Below are 17,722 nucleotides of genomic sequence, written 5' to 3' on the forward strand. Positions count from 1 at the left end.
TTACAAATCCTCTATGGGTAGTATTCTAAAATGTGCATGAAATGTACAAACAGAACAACAACAACAACAACAATTTATTTATACCCCGCCCATCTGGCTTGGTTTCCCCAGCCACTCTGGGCGGCTTCCAACAAAACACTAAAATACAATAACCTATTAAACGTTAAAAGCTTCCCTAAACAGGGCTGCCTTCAGATGTCTTCTAAAAGTTTGGTAGTTATTTTTCTCTTTGACATCTGGTGGGAGGGCATTCCACAGGGCAGGTGCCACAAAAGATATTAAGCATCTTTTGATCACGGAGCAGCTCTGTTTTTACCTTGGCCTTATTTTCTCCACGTGGGCTCTCAAAGGCTTGGGCATTTCCCCCCTCTTCGGGTGACATGACACTCTTTCCTCCATATTGCAACTGGTGGTGGTTGTTAACCCGTCTCAGTTCCCAAAGCCATTTTGTCATAGGGTAAGGAAAGTCGCTCTTTGAACATCACAACTCTAAAGGCCTTTTGGATGCATGAGAAGTACGTTTCTGAGCACAATTCAAAGTGTTGCTGCTGACCTTTAAAGCCCTAAACGGCCTCGGTCCAGTATATCTGAAGGAGCGTCTCCTCCCCCATCGTTCTGCCCGGACACTGAGGTCCAGCGCCGAGGGCCTTCTGGCGGTTCCCTCATTGCGAGAAGCAAAGCTACAGGGAACCAGGCAGAGGGCCTTCTCGGTAGTGGCGCCCGCCCTGGGGAACGCCCTCCCACCAGATGTCAAAGCGATAAACAACTACCTGACATTCAGAAGACATCTTAAGGCAGCCCTGTTCAGGGAAGTTTTTAATATGTGACATTTTAGTGTATTTTTCATCTTTGTTGGAAGCCACCCAGAGTGGCTGGGGAAACCCAGCCAGATGGGCGGGGTACAATTATTATTATTATTATTATTATTATTATTATTATTATTATTAGTGTTCTTTGGATTCTGGCTAGTATAAATGTATTAATAACAGGGCAAGCATCACACACACACACACACACACACACACACAGAGAGAATAAAATGGGAGGGGGGAGAGATTAGTTTCACAAATTTATTTGGCTTTCCCAGACCCTCAAAGTGTCCCTATTTTCCAGGGACAGTCCTGAATTTACAGAAGCCACTCCAATTTCTGATTTGAATGCCCCACTTTCCCTTACTTAGCACATCCTTATTTTCATTGCAGAAATGCTGGATGATATGATTTCCTTTATGAAGTACAATGGTCCCTTGGTTCTCAAACTTAATCCGTTCCGGAAATTCCGTTCCAAAACCAAAGCGTTCCAAAACCAAGGCACGCTTTCGCATAGAAAGTAATGCAAAATGGATTAATCCCTTCCAGACTTCTAAAAACAACCCTTAAAACAGCAATTTAACATGAACTTTATTGTCTAACGAGACCATTGATCCATACAATGAAAGCAATAAACCATGCACAATCAATCAGTAGCAGAACTCGGTTCCACAGTCACAAAAAAAAAAAAATCAAAATAAATAACAAATACAGACAGACCTCAGCGTAACACTCAAATTGGAAGTGTGGCACTCAGATTGGAAGTGTAACACTCAAAACAGCATGTTCGGCTTCCGAAAAACATTCGCAAACGGAACACTTCCGGGTTTGCAGTGCTTGGGTTCCAAGTTGTTTGAGTACCAAGGCATTTGAGAACCAAGGTACCGCTGTATCTCTTATTGGAGAGAATTGGGGAAAATCTCTCACTGTGGCATCTAGTTCCACACGGGGGCAGCATTGACCTAACAGTGTGAACTTAATGCAGGCGAGAAACTCTGCAGAAACTTGGCAGCATGTCACAAAGAGGTTTCTCCATAGCAAAGCAGTGGAACCATTTTTCTTTTAAAAATATCTGCCTCTGTTACTTGAAATTCATTAAGGTATGCTTGCATTGCGAGGGGTGTGTGTGTGTGTGGTCAAGATGACACTCTGACACTCTGTTTCCCTCAGCCTGGACACTGAGGTCCAGCTCTGAGGGCCTTCTGGCGGTTCCCTCATTGTGAGAAGTGAGGTTACAGGGAATCAGGCAGAGGGCCTTCTCAGTAGTGGCGCCCGCCCTGTGGAACACCCTCCCATCAAATGTCAAGGAAATAAACAACTATCTGACTTTTAGAAGACATCTGAAGGCAGCCCTGTTTAGGGAAGTTTTTAATATTTAATGCTGCATTGTTTTTAACACTCGATTGGAAGCCACCCAGAGTGGCTGGGGAAACTCAGCCAGATGGGCGGGGTATAAATAATAATAATAATAATAATAATAATAATAATAATAATAATAATAATTCCAGCTCTTATGATTCTATGGCTGTGACATGGGACTTTCCTGGACCTACTTCCCCCCCACCTGCCCCCAGCTGATCCTGAGGCTGTGAGGTATAGTGTGAGGAGCTACAGCTGTAAGTCACAGTGGGCAGAAATCAAGGAAGGACCCCCCCTTGCCTGAGCCAATGTAGCCCTCTTGATTGAACCCAAAGTTAGTCACCCTTACCTGTGATGATGATAACATACCAAAATTTTGGGGGGAGGCTGCAAAACAGCTGAGGCAATAGGAGTTTGCACCTATGCCGCTCATCTAGGACCACCAGGGCAGATTTACCTGGGACCATCGTGGCCCCCTCCCCATTTGGGTTTGTTTTTTCATTTATTTTTTGTTGCTGAAAGGCTTACCCGCTTTGGGGGACCCCTGCCCTTTTCTATTGTTTTGGGGTGTGCTTAGGTGTTTTACCTGTTTGGGGCAGTGGTCCTGACTGAGCACTGCCAATTTTTCCTCCTGTGAAACTACCCACCACAGTTTCTTTGACGTCTTAAAGGTTCCCCTGCACCAAAAAACATTGGGGCACCTCTTGCAAATGCTTTTGATAAAAAAAAAAGACCAGTGTTTTAAAGGTCCATTGCCCAATTAATTACGGACGCTTAAAAATAATAATAAAAAATCTGATTCTTCAACTAAGCATTGTAACTGCCGCTTAAATATTGCAGCCCTGCATTAAATTAATTACTTAATTGCTGCTAGGATTTTAATAGCCAGAAAATGGGAAACACAAGAATTACCAACGGTAGAAGAATGGCAGATGAAGATGATGGAATTTATGGAGCTGGCTGATCTCACCGGGAGAATCCGCGACCAGAAAGAAGAGGAATACCAAGAAGACTGGAAGAAATTTAAAGACTATTTGAACAAATATTCTAATATTAAAGATATGTAATCACTTGAAAGAACCAATCAGGCCTAGGATTAAATTAGATTTAAATATATAAATAAGAAAAGGTATTATAAGAAAGGTAAAGAAATTGGAACATGACTGTAATATTGTTTTATGAAATAATGATATTGGAAACTGCTACATTCAAATTAAGAGGAAATTCAGATGGAGGAGATTAGAGGAAGTCAACCAAAATGTTTATGAAAATGCATTTTAATGAATTAATTGAATTTCTTTTTTTTCTGTTTAGGTATCTTGTTTGCTATTTTTTCTTCTTCTTTTTCACTTTTCAATTGTGTTGTTGTATATTTTCTTTTTTCTTATGTCTATTGATGAAATTTAATAAATATTATAAAATAAAATTAATTAATTACTTAATTAAGGAACTGGAAGCCTTGTTCTCTGTGTATATGTATGTTTTTGCATTTGTCTGCCTTGCTTTCAGTGGTTCTGTGGCAGTCCATAACTCTTCCACTACCTTTCATCAGAAGCACCAGCCCATTCTGTACCTTGCGCAGAGCTGCCCTCGTCCAAGAAAGGTGCACTAGTAAGAGGTTTAAGGATATATAAAGACGCTTGCATCAGGTTCCTGCCACTGAGAGATGTCCGGCTCCATGCAAGAGCCACTCACAAGGTGGACGGCACATGGCTTCTCCCTGTGCGCGGCGGCTGTGCGTGAGAAAGAGGGCTCTGAATTAATGAAACAAGCTTTACCTCAGACCTTGCTTAGCCAGTCAGAGAGGGCAGCTCCATCTGCAGTCCTCCCAGTTCTCAGTGCTGTTATCTCAGCCTGTGCTGTTTCCTAAATTGTGACTGACAGGTGTAGATGGATTTCCTCGCAAACGAAACCGTAGCTTTAGAATGGAAAAAGCTTATTTGCCCAATGTGGTGGGAGACTTCACAGAGCCGCTCAGTCGGAAGGGGGAACGTCAAACTGTGACCGCAGCCCAAAGAATGTAAAAACCAGCAGAGTCGGACGCTGTGATTTGTAACTGGCAATTGCACTACAGAGACTTAAAGGTAAAGGTAAAGGGACCCCTGACCATTAGGTCCAGTCGTGACCGACTCTGGGGTTGTGGCACTCATCTCACTTTACTGGCCAAGGGAGCCGGCGTACAGCTTCCGGGTCATGTGGCCAGCATGACTAAGCCGCTTCTGGCGAAGCAGAGCAGCGCACGGAAACGCCGTTTACCTTCCCACCGGAGTGGTACCTATTTATCTACTTGCACTTTGACGTGCTTTCGAACTGCTAGGTTGGCAGGAGCAGGGACCGAGCAACGGGAGCTCACCCCGTCACAGGAATTCGAACCGCCGACCTTCTGATCGGCAAGTCCTAGGCTCTGTGGTTTAACCCACAGCGCCACCCACAATTGCGCTACACAGACTTAGCATCAAGTAATTTCTGGTCCATTTTGCACCAAGGAGACACTTCTGTAAATTACGCAAGTGGATGCTAAAGTTCGTTGCAACAGTAAAGCCTTTACAGTGAAATATTAGGTATGTCTACTCAGAAGCAAGTCCAGTTGTGTTCAGTGAGATCTGCTCCCAGGAGATTGCCGTTCCTGTCTGTCCATTAGCCATTTAAGTCCATAGAGCCTATGTTGTGTGGGAGTAAGTCAAAATGACCCCCGTGTGACTTGCTTCAGAGTAGACGTACATAGAATGACACTGCTACTTCTGTGTGTAATCTCTTACGTAATTTGCTCACTTATTTTCCTACTTGCCTGAACCCATCAATCATTTCCTTCTTTAGTCCCACTTAAATGATGAATGCCTTATTTGCTACTTGGGTGCATAGCAACCGAATTGCTTTATCAATTTTATTTAAACGCCAAGCTCCAAACGAAACTAGGTCCTGTGCTATGTATTCCCCCGACCCCCAAATCTTGGCACACCACCATCTCATTCCCCCAATGCATTCTTTCTTTCTTTCTTTCTTTCTTTCTTTCTTTCTTTCTTTCTCTTGATCACTGTTGGCGCATATTCTGGTAGGATAGCTCAGCGGGCAGAGCATGAGGCTCTTAATCTCAGGGTTGTGGGTTTGAGTCCCACATGGGGCAAAAAAAATTCCTCATAGTCCCTTCCAACTCTACAGTTCTAGGATTCTCTATATATGGTTAAGGCTTATGACTTATGTGCATAGTCTGTGTGTCCCACCAGTGAGTTGATTCAAGTGTTTGGAACAACTGATCGCAAAGAGAGGAAAGTTCTTCCTGCCCTCATCTCTTCCACATATAATGTTCAACTGTCCCTTACATAGCATAGCCAGGACTAAATTCCTGGGTCCTGCTTTACTGCGCTTGGTTGGCAGGCCTGTTGAGTCACATGCCGCACTGCTTTTGCAGGACACAGACCCTTCTGTAACTCTGCAGGTGGCGAGATTCCTGAATGCGGTTATTTCACACACAAAAACCACCAAAAAACAACAACAACAACAAAACTAATCGGACAGTTATGATGAGAGTGCATGACGGATCTCGCCTCCAGTTTTCCTTTCTGTGAACCGTCCCTTCTGTGAACCGTCCCTTGGATCTTTCCGGGCCCCAAGCTGTTATTTGTCACTGCTCAATGACCCACCCTTGCATCGTGGTGTTCCCCTCCTGTTGTTAGATGTATTGGTTTTTTATGCTTCTGTGCTTTTATGTTTGTACATATTTTATGGGCTAATAGCCGTAATAATAATAAATTGAATTGACTAGATCTTCCTGCCTGGGTTGATTCACATGCCCATCGGGACCCCTCAAATACTCTCCTCCTATCACAGGCCTTGAATGGACAATATGTTTGCTGAATATGTACCTTTTTACCTTGGTTTTTGACACTTTATTTTTAGGGCCCACCATATACATATTTTTGTTTGTTTTTAACGCTTGTAGCTGCAAGAACGGGTGCTAAGGAACACGACAATAGAGTTTGCCAGAGAATGTACTATTGAACATGTAAAAATTGACAAAACACATTTGCTGAAATTGTTAAGAAGCTGGAAACAACACTATCATCTCTTAGCTCAGCTCTTTTCTTTTTTAAAAAAACCTCGTCTTTGTAATAATTGCACGTCAATTTTTGTACAGTAACTGATGCAGGCACGAGACTGAAATTGGCAAAGGAGCTAATTAACCCTGTGCTGTACAAGTCTTAACAATACAGTAATGAGCTGTAGCCCTCTTCCTTAGTCAATGCCTCCCCCCAGAACTACTCCCCCCCCCTTACAACCTCTTGCGAAATGCTTCAGTTCCTGCTATGAGTTGCCATCATGTCACACTGCCGACTTTAAATCACCAGATTTCCTGCATGTGCTCTTGAGCACTGTGAGGTTAACATATGAGAGTGCTGGAGGTGAATTAGTTAAACAAGTTACCCAATCAGAACCCGGGGGTGGAGTCAGAGGGACTATAAAACCAGCTCTGGGAGGGGTGAAAGGGGAGTTCGTTGGGAGTTGGGTGGTTGGTTGGAGTGGGAGTGAATTGGGATAGAGTCTGTGGGTAGGTTGAGTTAGTGTAGCGAACTAAGTTGAGTCAGGAACAGTTAGGAGCTAGGAAGACAAGTAAATATCTGAGAGGTGGTTTAGTGAGTGAGATCAGGTAGTGGAAGTTATAGGTCTGGATAGGCATCCCATGATTGTAATTGACCGATACCGTTCATGAAACCACACGCTTGTTAAACTGCAATAAATAAACAGAAGTTTATGTTCCAATTTAAACCTGACTGGACTCAGTATTGTACCAGGTAGGGCCTGGGTGGTGGCAGCGAGAAATCAAGTGGTGGCGCAGGGATCAATAGATGGTGAAACGTCTGGGGACCCTGTGTGATCGCCACAAGCACACCTGTTGCTAAACACAGAGGTGTTGGCACAGTCCCACATGAGTCCGGCGCACTCATCCTGGCACTTGCCAATGCTAATCTGGGTGAGATAGGGCTGCTTTTTCGAGGGGCTAAATTTCCTTCGCTGAGACGCTCTGCCTTCTGTCTGCTACCTGCCCTCTGTCCTCCATTAAGGCTTCCAGGAAAAGCCTCTAGCAGGAAGCCTTGTGGGGCAGGCTGCAAGTCGCGAGAGAAGCTTAAGGGTGGCAGAACAGCCTTGCACTTAATAAGCTATTTTGATAGGTATTTTGACTGTTGACTAGCTGAAGCCATCAGCAGGAAGTGGGCAGTGTGGGAAAGCCAAACTCTTTGAGCACCCAGACCCCCTTGCCTACCTAGACGTGCACAGTTGCTGGACTTTCGAGGGACCACTAGATTCAGAAAACAGAAAAGCATCTTGCTGAGAGACTAGCATATGACTTCCTTGCTGCTAAGCAGCTTTAATCTAAAAATATCTAGGTCCGAAGTTGCTACAGCGATAATTGGAAACGTACCAATTTAAATCTTGGTGATGTGTTTGGTGCGATGACAACTATCTCTGGGGGGAGAGCTGTGTCATGAACAGTACAGGGGCAGAGCCCAGAACAGGAAACCTGTGCCAAACTCCCTCCAGCAAAGAGTTATAAATAAAGTTTATATATTTAAGAAGACGCATTACTCCCCTGCCTGAAGAAGCCTAAGGTTTGTTAGGCTTGCTGGGAACTGTAGCTTTGTGTGGTACAAACTAAGTTTCCCAAGATTCTTTGGGAGGTGGAGTTGGAGGAGAAAAAGAAAACACAGCCTTGTTTAGGTCGCTCACGTTTTAAATTTGTTCATTTATTTCCACACTTATATGATTTTTAAGTTACACAAGGTGCCTTATGAGGAGTTACAGGAACACAGAGTAGCTGTGGAAAAGTGTACACAAGTCACAATAATTAAAATTCAGTACTTATAGTGAAGAAATACATTCAGAAGAATATTTCTGCAACACTTATGTACAAATAAGAGCTTTCACACTATGTACAAATTTTTTATTCACAGAGAAAATACTGATTCATTTGTCCCATTTTCATTCGAGGAATAGCAATAAATAAATTCACATAAAAATAAATTATTATTTTGGGCCTGCATATATTAATTTCTTTTTTTTAAAAAACCAAAACACAATTCTTTAAAATAAGTAAATAATTAGCAGCTTGAAATCAATACTCTCCCCCCTAAGTAACAAAGGAAACGTGGGTTTGCTTGCTTGGGTTTTTTAAAAAATACTCTATTAAAAAAATAATATATGATTGTCATTCATAATGCTTTATCAATGTTTCACAATCAATGGCTGATCTTGAGAAAGTGCAAATTTGTTACTGAACTGCAATTTACAGGATACTTATTCAGAAGTAGTTCTACTGATGTATGTAGATCTGTTCTGCAGAAAGTAATTTGCAAACTGCAGCAGTGGAACGACACAGGTACAGCTTTCCAGGTCATTCCCCCAATGACTAAATGTGATGTTGGAGGCTTTTGCAATATTAATTTCTGAAATCAACTTAAAAACAAAAAAGGTTGCTATCAAGGTGGTAATCTGACCCTGTAGAATCAAATTTTTGGAATTACACTGGAGAAGGACTGCACGGAACATCTGCTTTGTATGAATAAAGTTGAAGGGAAGAAACTCGAAGAAGGTGCAGCCAGCTAGTAGAGACAGTACTGAGCTAAATGGACAAATGGTCTAACTCTGTGTAAGGCAAGCTGCCTAGGTTGGTGGGCAATGTTCCCTGTTAAAAAAGAAATGCAATTCGCATTGAGTGCCACTATCTACAGAACACCAGCAGCCTTCAGAGGTCCTCTGCAGTACTGTTAGCAACCCACTTTTTCAAATCAGAATGATGTGATTCTTCAGGGGTCTATGGTAGACCCCCGGATGGTTAAGTCCAGTCAAAGGCGACTATGGGGTTGCAGCGCTCATCTCGCTTTCACGCCGAGGGAGCCGGCTTTGTCTGCAGACTGCTTTCCGGGTTATGTGGCCAGCAAGACTAAACCGCTTCTGGCACAACGGAAAACCATGACGGAAACCAGAGCGCACAGAAACGAAGTTTTCCTTCCCACCACAGCAGAACCTATTTATCTACTTGTTACTTAGTGTTTGCATCTAACAGTGCAACCCCTATTCAGTCGTTTGCAGGGTGGTGGCGGCGGCAGAAGCACACAGAGGGAGAAGAGGGAACCACAACTGTGCCAGTGCTGCTACTGCAAGTTTTTAGTCAAGTCTGGCTCACGGGTCTCACTTCCAGGTAAGTGGATACAGGATTGCAGCCCAAGTGTGTGCGTTTAAATGAACCTGAAGCATGTTTGGGCGCATGTTCCATTGGGGTCCACACACTTTACATGCAAACTGAATGTGTTTCTGTACACGAGAAATCTGCATTTAACGCCTAACATCTAACCATTTCGAACTCAATTCAAAATCGCCATCTACAGCCATTCAAGTGACCGTCACTAGATAAGCTTTTCCGTCTGCATGCAAGGAAAACCTCACTTGTATTACAGCTCTGATGGGAATGTCGGTACTAGTTTAAACTAGCAGGAGCTGAAGCACTCAGGGGACATTTTATTTTTAACTACAGAAGGACCAGAAATTTGCAGAGAAAGCTATCAAGAGCAATGCACCACTTAAATCTCACTGGTGCTTCTCAAAGCAGGAACTGCAGCACTTTAAAACAGCGATGTGAAATTCAACCAAGCCTAATCTATGAGAAGTACTACTTTCTGTAATCTATAAAGGATCTCAGGCATACCTGACTACGGAGTTTTGAAAAACATACAGTCATCTCACTGATATTAAAATGTCCAAGAAAGTATTGGGCAAAGTCCTGGATTATCTGAAGTCAGCCAGATGTTTCATAACTACACAGAATTAGAAAGCATCAGGGCTGTTGTGTACTCTGCGCTAAAAACAAATTTTAATTAAGCGCCTAAGAAATTCAAGTCCTGCGCCAAGAAAAGCTGAATTCTGCAACTGGAATTAATTATGTTAATTTGCCTCTCTTTTTTTTCCTGAGAAGGGTCAAAGAGTTATTAAGAGAAGTCATACTCCCTACTGTTGTAAACTAAGCCTCCATTCTGGTTTCTGAGAATTGTCTACACTTTCAGTGGTTCTAGGCCCTGATGGGGTTATTCTTCCCATTGTGTCTTGTAAATACATAGTTATGCCTTGACAGCACTAAGGGGTAATCAGGGCACAAATAAACATGTGTGGCTGCATTTCATGTGCTGATGATGCCAATGATTTGTGCTACAAGGTTCTAATAACCTAATATTGCACTTTTAACTTTCCAAACAACTAGGAATGCTGAAGCCATGGAAACCGAGCGGTGGAAAGCACAGAACTCTGCGAGGAGCATCTCTGCCAAGCGGAGGCCCCAGCCATTTGTTGGAACTGTTTGTTCCTAAGGTTCTCTGTCCCTCTCCAAATGTCACTGTGTTGTTCTGCAGAACCACCCACCCCACAGCTTCCTGCACAGTTGTCTCCCCAAATGGTGTTTTTGAAAAGCTAGCCTACTTCTGAGTCAGCGGCCTTTCTTCCTATGACATGCATTCCAAACCCTTAATCATAATCTTGCATCTGAAGCTGCTCCAATTTTAATGTGGATTTTGATTTTTGAGAGATGAAGTGCCGTACAGCTTCTTCCTACCCCAAAATGCATATTTTCTCCCCTCCCCCATGTCTTTATTGCAGGTGTGAATCTGCAAGTAAAGGCTACAAACAGCTATTGGATAAAAATGATCTATGATGTTTTGCCAGCCCACCCAACTCAAGCAAGTTAGTACATGCCATCTTCATCAATGCCATTACATCATTACCTTAGAAGTGAAGCTACTGAACTGCAAAAGAAGAGAAAAAGCAGTTTTTCTCAGCTAATTATGCAAAGGATTGTTCAGCTTAAGAACTGCAACCAGCTTTTCCACAGACCCAGTTTATGGACTTGCTGTTAGCATAAAAGGCTCTAAATGACTCGGGACTCAAGGACCTGAGGATCATCTTACTCACTGCCAACCGACCCAGGGATTACGATTGGCAGGAGATGCCCTGCTCTTCATTTCATCCATGGCAGAAGGGCAGGGGCATGAGATAGGGTGTTCTTGGTTACAGCGGTCCATAGATGGAACTGCCCTCACAGCTGACATTTTGAAAAGAAAGCTGAAGACCGCTATGGCAGGCATGTCCAACCGGTTGATCATGATCTACCGGTCGATCGTGGGGTGTCTGTGGTTGATCATGGTGGATCCCCCCCCAAAAGCTCACCCTCCCCCCAAAAAACTCAACAACTGTAGTTCGCAGTCTCTTGCAAGTTGGATGTGCCTGTTCTATGGGCATGAACAAATTACACTTTAACTTTTCAAACAAGGATAAAAAGGGCCAAGATAAAAAGAAGTGCTTTGGGCATGTCCAAGGGCTTAGAATCATCCAGAGCAATTTCTGACCTCCCCCCACAACCTCCCCACCCAGTGTCCTATCACAACCGATTTGCATTTCAGAAGAGATGTTTGTGAAACACAAGTGCAAAGCTCCCTCTTTAGGGGCGAACAGATCTTTGAATCTTAGCCCAGGTATTTTAACACAACATACAGATATTAACTTTGGCTGCAATCCTGTGAGATGGCAGAAAGCCCTGCTAGATTCTGGAAGCTGGAGTAAACCTCAAGGAACATGCATAGAATTTACAACATGGCGGTATGTGTGTCAGTATCAAGCCCAGCCCTGGATGCAACCCCAAAGGGCACAATGAACAAACAGGGCCTCAAAAGGGCATCAGGGATGTTCCAGGAAACAACAACAAACAAAGGTTTGCCCAGGAAGATGCTGCAGCAGCTTAGAAACAAGAAAGGAACAGCAGTTATGCTGCTAGTATTTGGTAATTTTCTTGCTTTCACTTGTTATCTCGCTTTCCACCACTTTTGTTTTAATATGCCTAGGCTAATATCTGGGCTTGTTTTCTGTGAGTTCTGTGATTTACCTGGATATAGCTATGCATGAATATAGCTATGTACAGATGCATGCATAGACAGAGTACGAAGGAAAGCGGAAGCGTGAGACGAACAGGAAAGCTCAGCATCAACATCTGCTGAGTCCTCAGTTATATGGTCTTAAGTATCATGTTTCCATGGCGCATGGGTGACCTAGGGTATCAAGAACACTGGTAATGAATCACTCACGGAACTGAGATGGCATGAGTTTTAACAAGGTAGAAGATGCTTCACAGATAAGTGCTGATTATTGTAGAAGGAAGGGCTGTTTTTTTAAAAAAAGTTTTTTACAGCTGTTCTATTTAATGCTGAGTCTTAGTAAATATGAAACCTCTTTTGCTTCTCCTTTGCTACTGTCCCTCTTCCTGGGGCTTCTACAGGAGATGGATGAAAATTTAATTGTTCACTGTCCCAATTAGATCTTCCCATTCCTCAGCAACTTCAGAAAACGGCTTCAAACCACTTAGTTCCACATCCCTAGAAATGATTTACCTTCTCAAACATCCCCAAAGTTTTAGCAGAAAAGGAACATGGAAGTGTGCACAGCAGTGCAGGTAACAAAAGGAAATATGGGATTTATCCGCTTCTGTTCTTGTCCCCATCATAGAGCAGTTTTGAAGTTCTATTTTAAAAAGCTACATGGAAGCCACACTAGCATCTTTCATATGACAAGGCAAATGTACTAATAGAAACAGCATTTAAAATGACTTCGTATCCTTACAGTATTGCTGCACTACCAAAATGAGTATATTTATGTAGTAGTGGTACATTTTTACGTAAATGCTGTGGGCGATGGGAGTCCACACTTCAAGTGTGGGTTTTACCTGTAAGAACCTCAAAGATGTCCTGCTAATACATATAGATATAATATAGATGAAGAACAATAGCAAGAATGCAGAGATCCTTCTAAGGAAGCCAGAGCAAGCCAGGGTGCATCTTTTTGGGGATTAAAGGCTGGTTCTCACATGCATGGACATCGCTTGACCACTCGCCTCTCTGATGCTGCACATCTGAGTGTGCAAACTTCTGCCACTGGTAAAGTATTGTATAAGAGGAAATGCACAACCTCTGTGATATGCGACCTGTGACGCTTCTTTCACACATGTACATAATAGTTGCTTGCTGCTGGAGTAATGCTGTGATAAGCAGGAACATACAGGAGATGCAAGTATCCGAACTTTTTTGTTTTGTTTAATTTGACCTGCCTCATATAAAGGTTATTGATTTCTCACAGTCTGGGGTGTGTGGATCAACCCAACTTCTACTGATCTGCTCTAAACATCTGCACGCTTCTCAAGCCTGCAGAGCCTCTGTGTCCATGTCACGTGCTAGCTGCACCGGAACAGCACACGATCCACAGAGAGTCGTCTCTTGTCTGTCGTTCGCTTCATGCTGACAGCACTGGGTGCTGATAACTCTTTCTGTTACATTACATGAACAGATAAAATCCCAAACAGGAGAATTGTGTCTCCCAAAAGATGGATATCGGCATTTTCCTGTATGTTTATAAGATATTGCGTTCTCTCTCTCTCTTTGTGTAGCATGTATTTGTTAATATATATATATAGAGAGAAAGATGCATGGGAGCAGATCCTAGGTGTAGCATGCGTAATAGCTTAACATTGTTATAAAATACATGCACAATACCTCCAACAGATAAGCAACGGGACTTCTCCAAGACCATGTTTCTGAAGCAGCCACAACACGGTTCAGCGGCAGCAATTGTATGAGCTGAACTTCTCCACGCTTCGCTTCATGACTTCAGCTCTCCCTCTCCCCACTGTTTTAAATTAGAGGGTTCCAAAGACATTGCTTATCTTGTCTTGCAAGACTATTTCTTTGTTCTTGTCTGGTTCTGGTTTGGGCATTTGCTTTTGCAATTTGTGTGTGTGTGGGGAGTGGGGTGTTGTTCAAGAAAGTGGCACCTCCTTCCTTGTCAAATAGACACAGGGCACACGATGATCCTGTCTTCTAGAAGGACACTGACAATCAGGAACACAAAGTAAAGCCCAAACATGGTGAAGCCCAGGAATTTGTTCATCCTCCACTTGCAAGCCGCAATGGAGAGGATGACGAAGAGCAGCATGATGAAAAGGAGGACTATTGCACAGAAGAGCCCGTTGCTGCTCACGGCCACGGGGACGAAATTGTTGATCACAGCGTAGAGGAGCCATGGCAGAGGAAGGCTGTTGGGGGAAGAGAGAGAGAGAGAGAGACAATATTGGAAAAGCTTTCGCAAAGGTAGGCTTTGCTAACAACTGGAAGACAGTGTGATTTAGCTCACAAGCGACATTGGAAAGGCTATCAGTAGGGAGCACGGAAACATTTCTTTGGAGAATGGTAGTGCATTAGAGTCTGGAGGAGACTCTTGAGAGCCCCATGGACTGCAAGAAGATCAAACCTCTCCATTCTGAAGGAAATCAGCCCTGAGTGCTCACTGGAAGGACAGATCCTGAAGCTGAGGCTCCAAGACTTTGGCCACCTCATGAGAAGAGAAGACTCCCTGGAAAAGACCCTGATGCTGGGAAAGATGGAGGGCACAAGGAGAAGGGGACGACAGAGGATGAGATGGTTGGACAGTGTTCTTGAAGCTACCAGCATGAGTTTGACCAAATTGCGGGAGGCAGTGGAAGACAGGAGTGCCTGGTGTGCTCTGGTCCATGGGGTCACAAAGAGTTGGACACGACTAAATGACTTAACAACAACAACAAGTGCATTAGATGGGGCGAAGTGTTTTCTGCGCCAGAAGATGAGGAGGAGGTTGCTGGCTGAGGTCCACTGTAAGGAGAACCGGCTCCTGTCACCTTGAGTATCACACCATTCTCCGGACAGTGGTCAAAGGCAGCAAAAGTGAATTTTGCCACACCATCAACACAGTGGCAGTGAAAGCTATATGATAAAGCCAACACCAACTAGCATAAGAATGTCACATTTAACATGCCTTTACACATGGCTGGGTTGTTAATATAAACCACTCAGTTTTATTTGTGATACGCAGTTGTGTCTTATTTTAACTTGTTTTTAATCCAGATTTTAGAGCATTTTATTAGCATTTATTATGTTCAATTTACTCAGAGTAGACCCTTTCAAATGAATGTGCCTAACAAAGTCATGTTCCCTGTTTTCAATGGGTCTGCTTTAGACTTAGTTTGAATAACTGTTCCTATGTAAACCTCTTAAGAGATTTTTAGTATGTTAAGTGGTAAAAATGATAAACAAATCCATGAAGAGAAGTAAATTTGAGCAGCTTTCACAGGTTGAGAACTACTTTTCCCTTGAGGTTTCGTATTTCTAATTTACATCTTTTCCCCAAAGTAGCAAGAAAGAACTGCAACTAATAACTGTAGTGTGAAGTTTCAATCTGTGACTTAAGTTAAAATTGGCTGCTGCCGCTTTAAAAAAAAAAAGAAAAACATTACTTACCCCACAGTGATGTCAAAGATGTTACTTCCGACAGAGCTGGACACTGCCATGTCCCCCAGGCCTTTACGTGCCACAATAACACTGGTAATTAGGTCAGGGATCGATGTGCCTGCAGCTAAAATCGTCAGACCCATGATTTCTTCGCTGATGCCAATGGTTTCTCCCACCTAAACACAAAATAATATGCTGAAATCGTGGCAGCGAGAAACGCTTCTTTGCGAAACATACTTTACTTAGCAGAGTAGAGAAGAGAAGTATACCCTAGCCCAGGCATAGGCAAACTCGGCCCTCCAGATGTTTTGGGACTACAATTCCCATCATCCGTGACCACTGGTCCTGTTAGCTAGGGATGATGGGAGTTGTAGTCCCAAAATATCTGGAGGGCCGAGTTTGCCTATGCCTGCTCTAGTCTCTCTGTGTGCTTAATTCAGGGCTGACGTCCTTAATGGAGCAGGTCGCCAGGAGGAAGAACGGCTACATGTCCAAGCAGACCTTCCCTTTGCTCTTTGGTGAGTCCATATTTAGTCTTAGCTGATCTATGAAGAGAGCTTTCCTTATTGAACGAATAACACCAGTGGTCTTCTTTCAAAGGGCTTTCAGCATTTGTTACCTGTTCCCTTAGCAGGTCTGGCATTCTTCAAGCTGTTAGGTGTGCTGCTGATTTCGCTTTTGAGCACCATGCTATTTTAGCTCCCCAACTCCATAGGTACATTTTTAGATATAAAAATTATCCTCAGAATTTCTTCTACAGATCTATAGCACTTTTTCAAATGAAGAGGGCCGTGCCTGGATACAGGGCCTTTTCGACTGTGGCACCTCTTGTCTGGCATCTTTCCAGCACCAGCTGAAGACCTTTTTATTTTTCCAGGGTGGGTTTCTTCAGTACCCTGTTCTGTTTTTATGCTGAAATGGCTATTTTACTTATTTTATGGTATTGTTCTACAGCTCCATATCCCTTTCCTGTTTTAAGTTGCCCCGGAAGGTCTTAAATAACAGTACTAAATAAAAAACAGCTTCCGTCCCCCATCCTTACATCCAGAGCTTCATTTCACTCTACCAGTTTTATCGTCAAGGTACAGAAGCAGAGTAAAAAAGCCATTAGATGTATCAAGTTAAGTGAGCTTGCGATATAGTGAAATTTTCAGACCGGAATGGTTACACACAAAATATCTTTCACGTACTTGATGTGCCCACCAGACCATTAGGTAAGAAAATACTGCTATCCAAGAAATCGATCCGAAAAACGTTAAGGGGAAAAACTTCTTTGAGCTCTGAAAAACAGAAAGAATGGGAACAGTAAGCAGAGGTGCTACTAGTTTAGTCCAAAGTCCACAAAACGAGGCATTCTACTGAAATTTACCCAGATGTATAATCTGTTTTGCTTCTATGTGCATGGCCAATCCACCCCAACCACATTTTTATCCTTCTGACTTAATCCTTCAAGGCAGACAGAAATAATCAGAAGAAATGCTCCTGTAATAAACCTTTTCATAATTTAATCCTTAATGCATCCAGGAGCCGGCTCTTGCAATTTGCTGAATGTTGTTACCCGCTCTCCTCTAGTTTTGAAATGCCCCTGTGTCTTCAAAGCACATTTCCACAAGATCTTTGCATCTCTAATGTGAGAGAGGGCATGGCAAAAGGGTTCTGAAAGGATTAGTTGAAACTATCCATCGGCTATTTCCCATCTGAAGGGACATGGGTGGCGCTGTGGGTTAAACCACAGAGCCTAGGGCTTGCCGATCAGAAGGTCGGCGGTTTGAATCCCTGCGACGGGGTGAGCTCCCGTTGCTTGGTCCCTGCTCCTGCCAACCTAGCAGTTCAAAAGCGAGCTGTTCAAAGTGCAAGTGCAAGTAGATAAATAGGTACTGCTCTGGCGGGAAGGTAAACGGCGTTTCCGTGCGCTGCTCTGGTTCGCCAGAAGCGGCTTAGTCATGCTGGCCACATGATCCGGAAGCTGTACACCAGCTCCCTCGGCCAGTAAAGCGAGATGAGTGCCGCAACCCCAGAATCAGCCACGACTGGACCTAATGGTCAGGGGTCCCTTTACCTTTGCCTATTTCCCATCTGAACATTTCCTTCCAGAAGAAATGCATGACTTTTTTTGTAATGCGTATTGGAAATAACCTAGTACCTTCCTTATTACTAGGCATCTTTCCTGCCGTCATGGCAATAGGACATGCTGACAAGTATTTTCTATAA

The 17,722-nt window shown here is 43.3% G+C and overlaps 1 protein-coding gene across 5 annotated transcripts in view; it reads right to left on the reverse strand.

The window, feature by feature from the left end:
- Positions 1 to 12,377: 12,377 nt before the first annotated feature.
- SLC24A2 (solute carrier family 24 member 2) overlaps positions 12,378 to 17,722 on the reverse strand; it is an 83,375-nt gene continuing 78,030 nt past the window's right edge. For all 5 annotated transcript variants that reach the window (XM_079959416.1, XM_079959417.1, XM_079959413.1 and 2 more), the window contains 3 exons: positions 16,702 to 16,791; positions 15,521 to 15,687; positions 12,378 to 14,283 (listed from right to left, as the gene is read on the reverse strand). In XM_079959416.1, coding sequence (XP_079815542.1) covers positions 14,034 to 14,283; positions 15,521 to 15,687; positions 16,702 to 16,791 — 507 coding nt within the window. In that variant the 3' untranslated portion in view covers positions 12,378 to 14,033. The remainder of the gene's footprint in view (positions 14,284 to 15,520; positions 15,688 to 16,701; positions 16,792 to 17,722) is intronic.

The sequence above is a fragment of the Podarcis cretensis genome (genome assembly GCF_951804945.1).
Source record: "Podarcis cretensis genome assembly, chromosome: 17".
In the NCBI taxonomy this organism is placed as follows: Eukaryota; Metazoa; Chordata; class Lepidosauria; order Squamata; family Lacertidae; genus Podarcis; species Podarcis cretensis.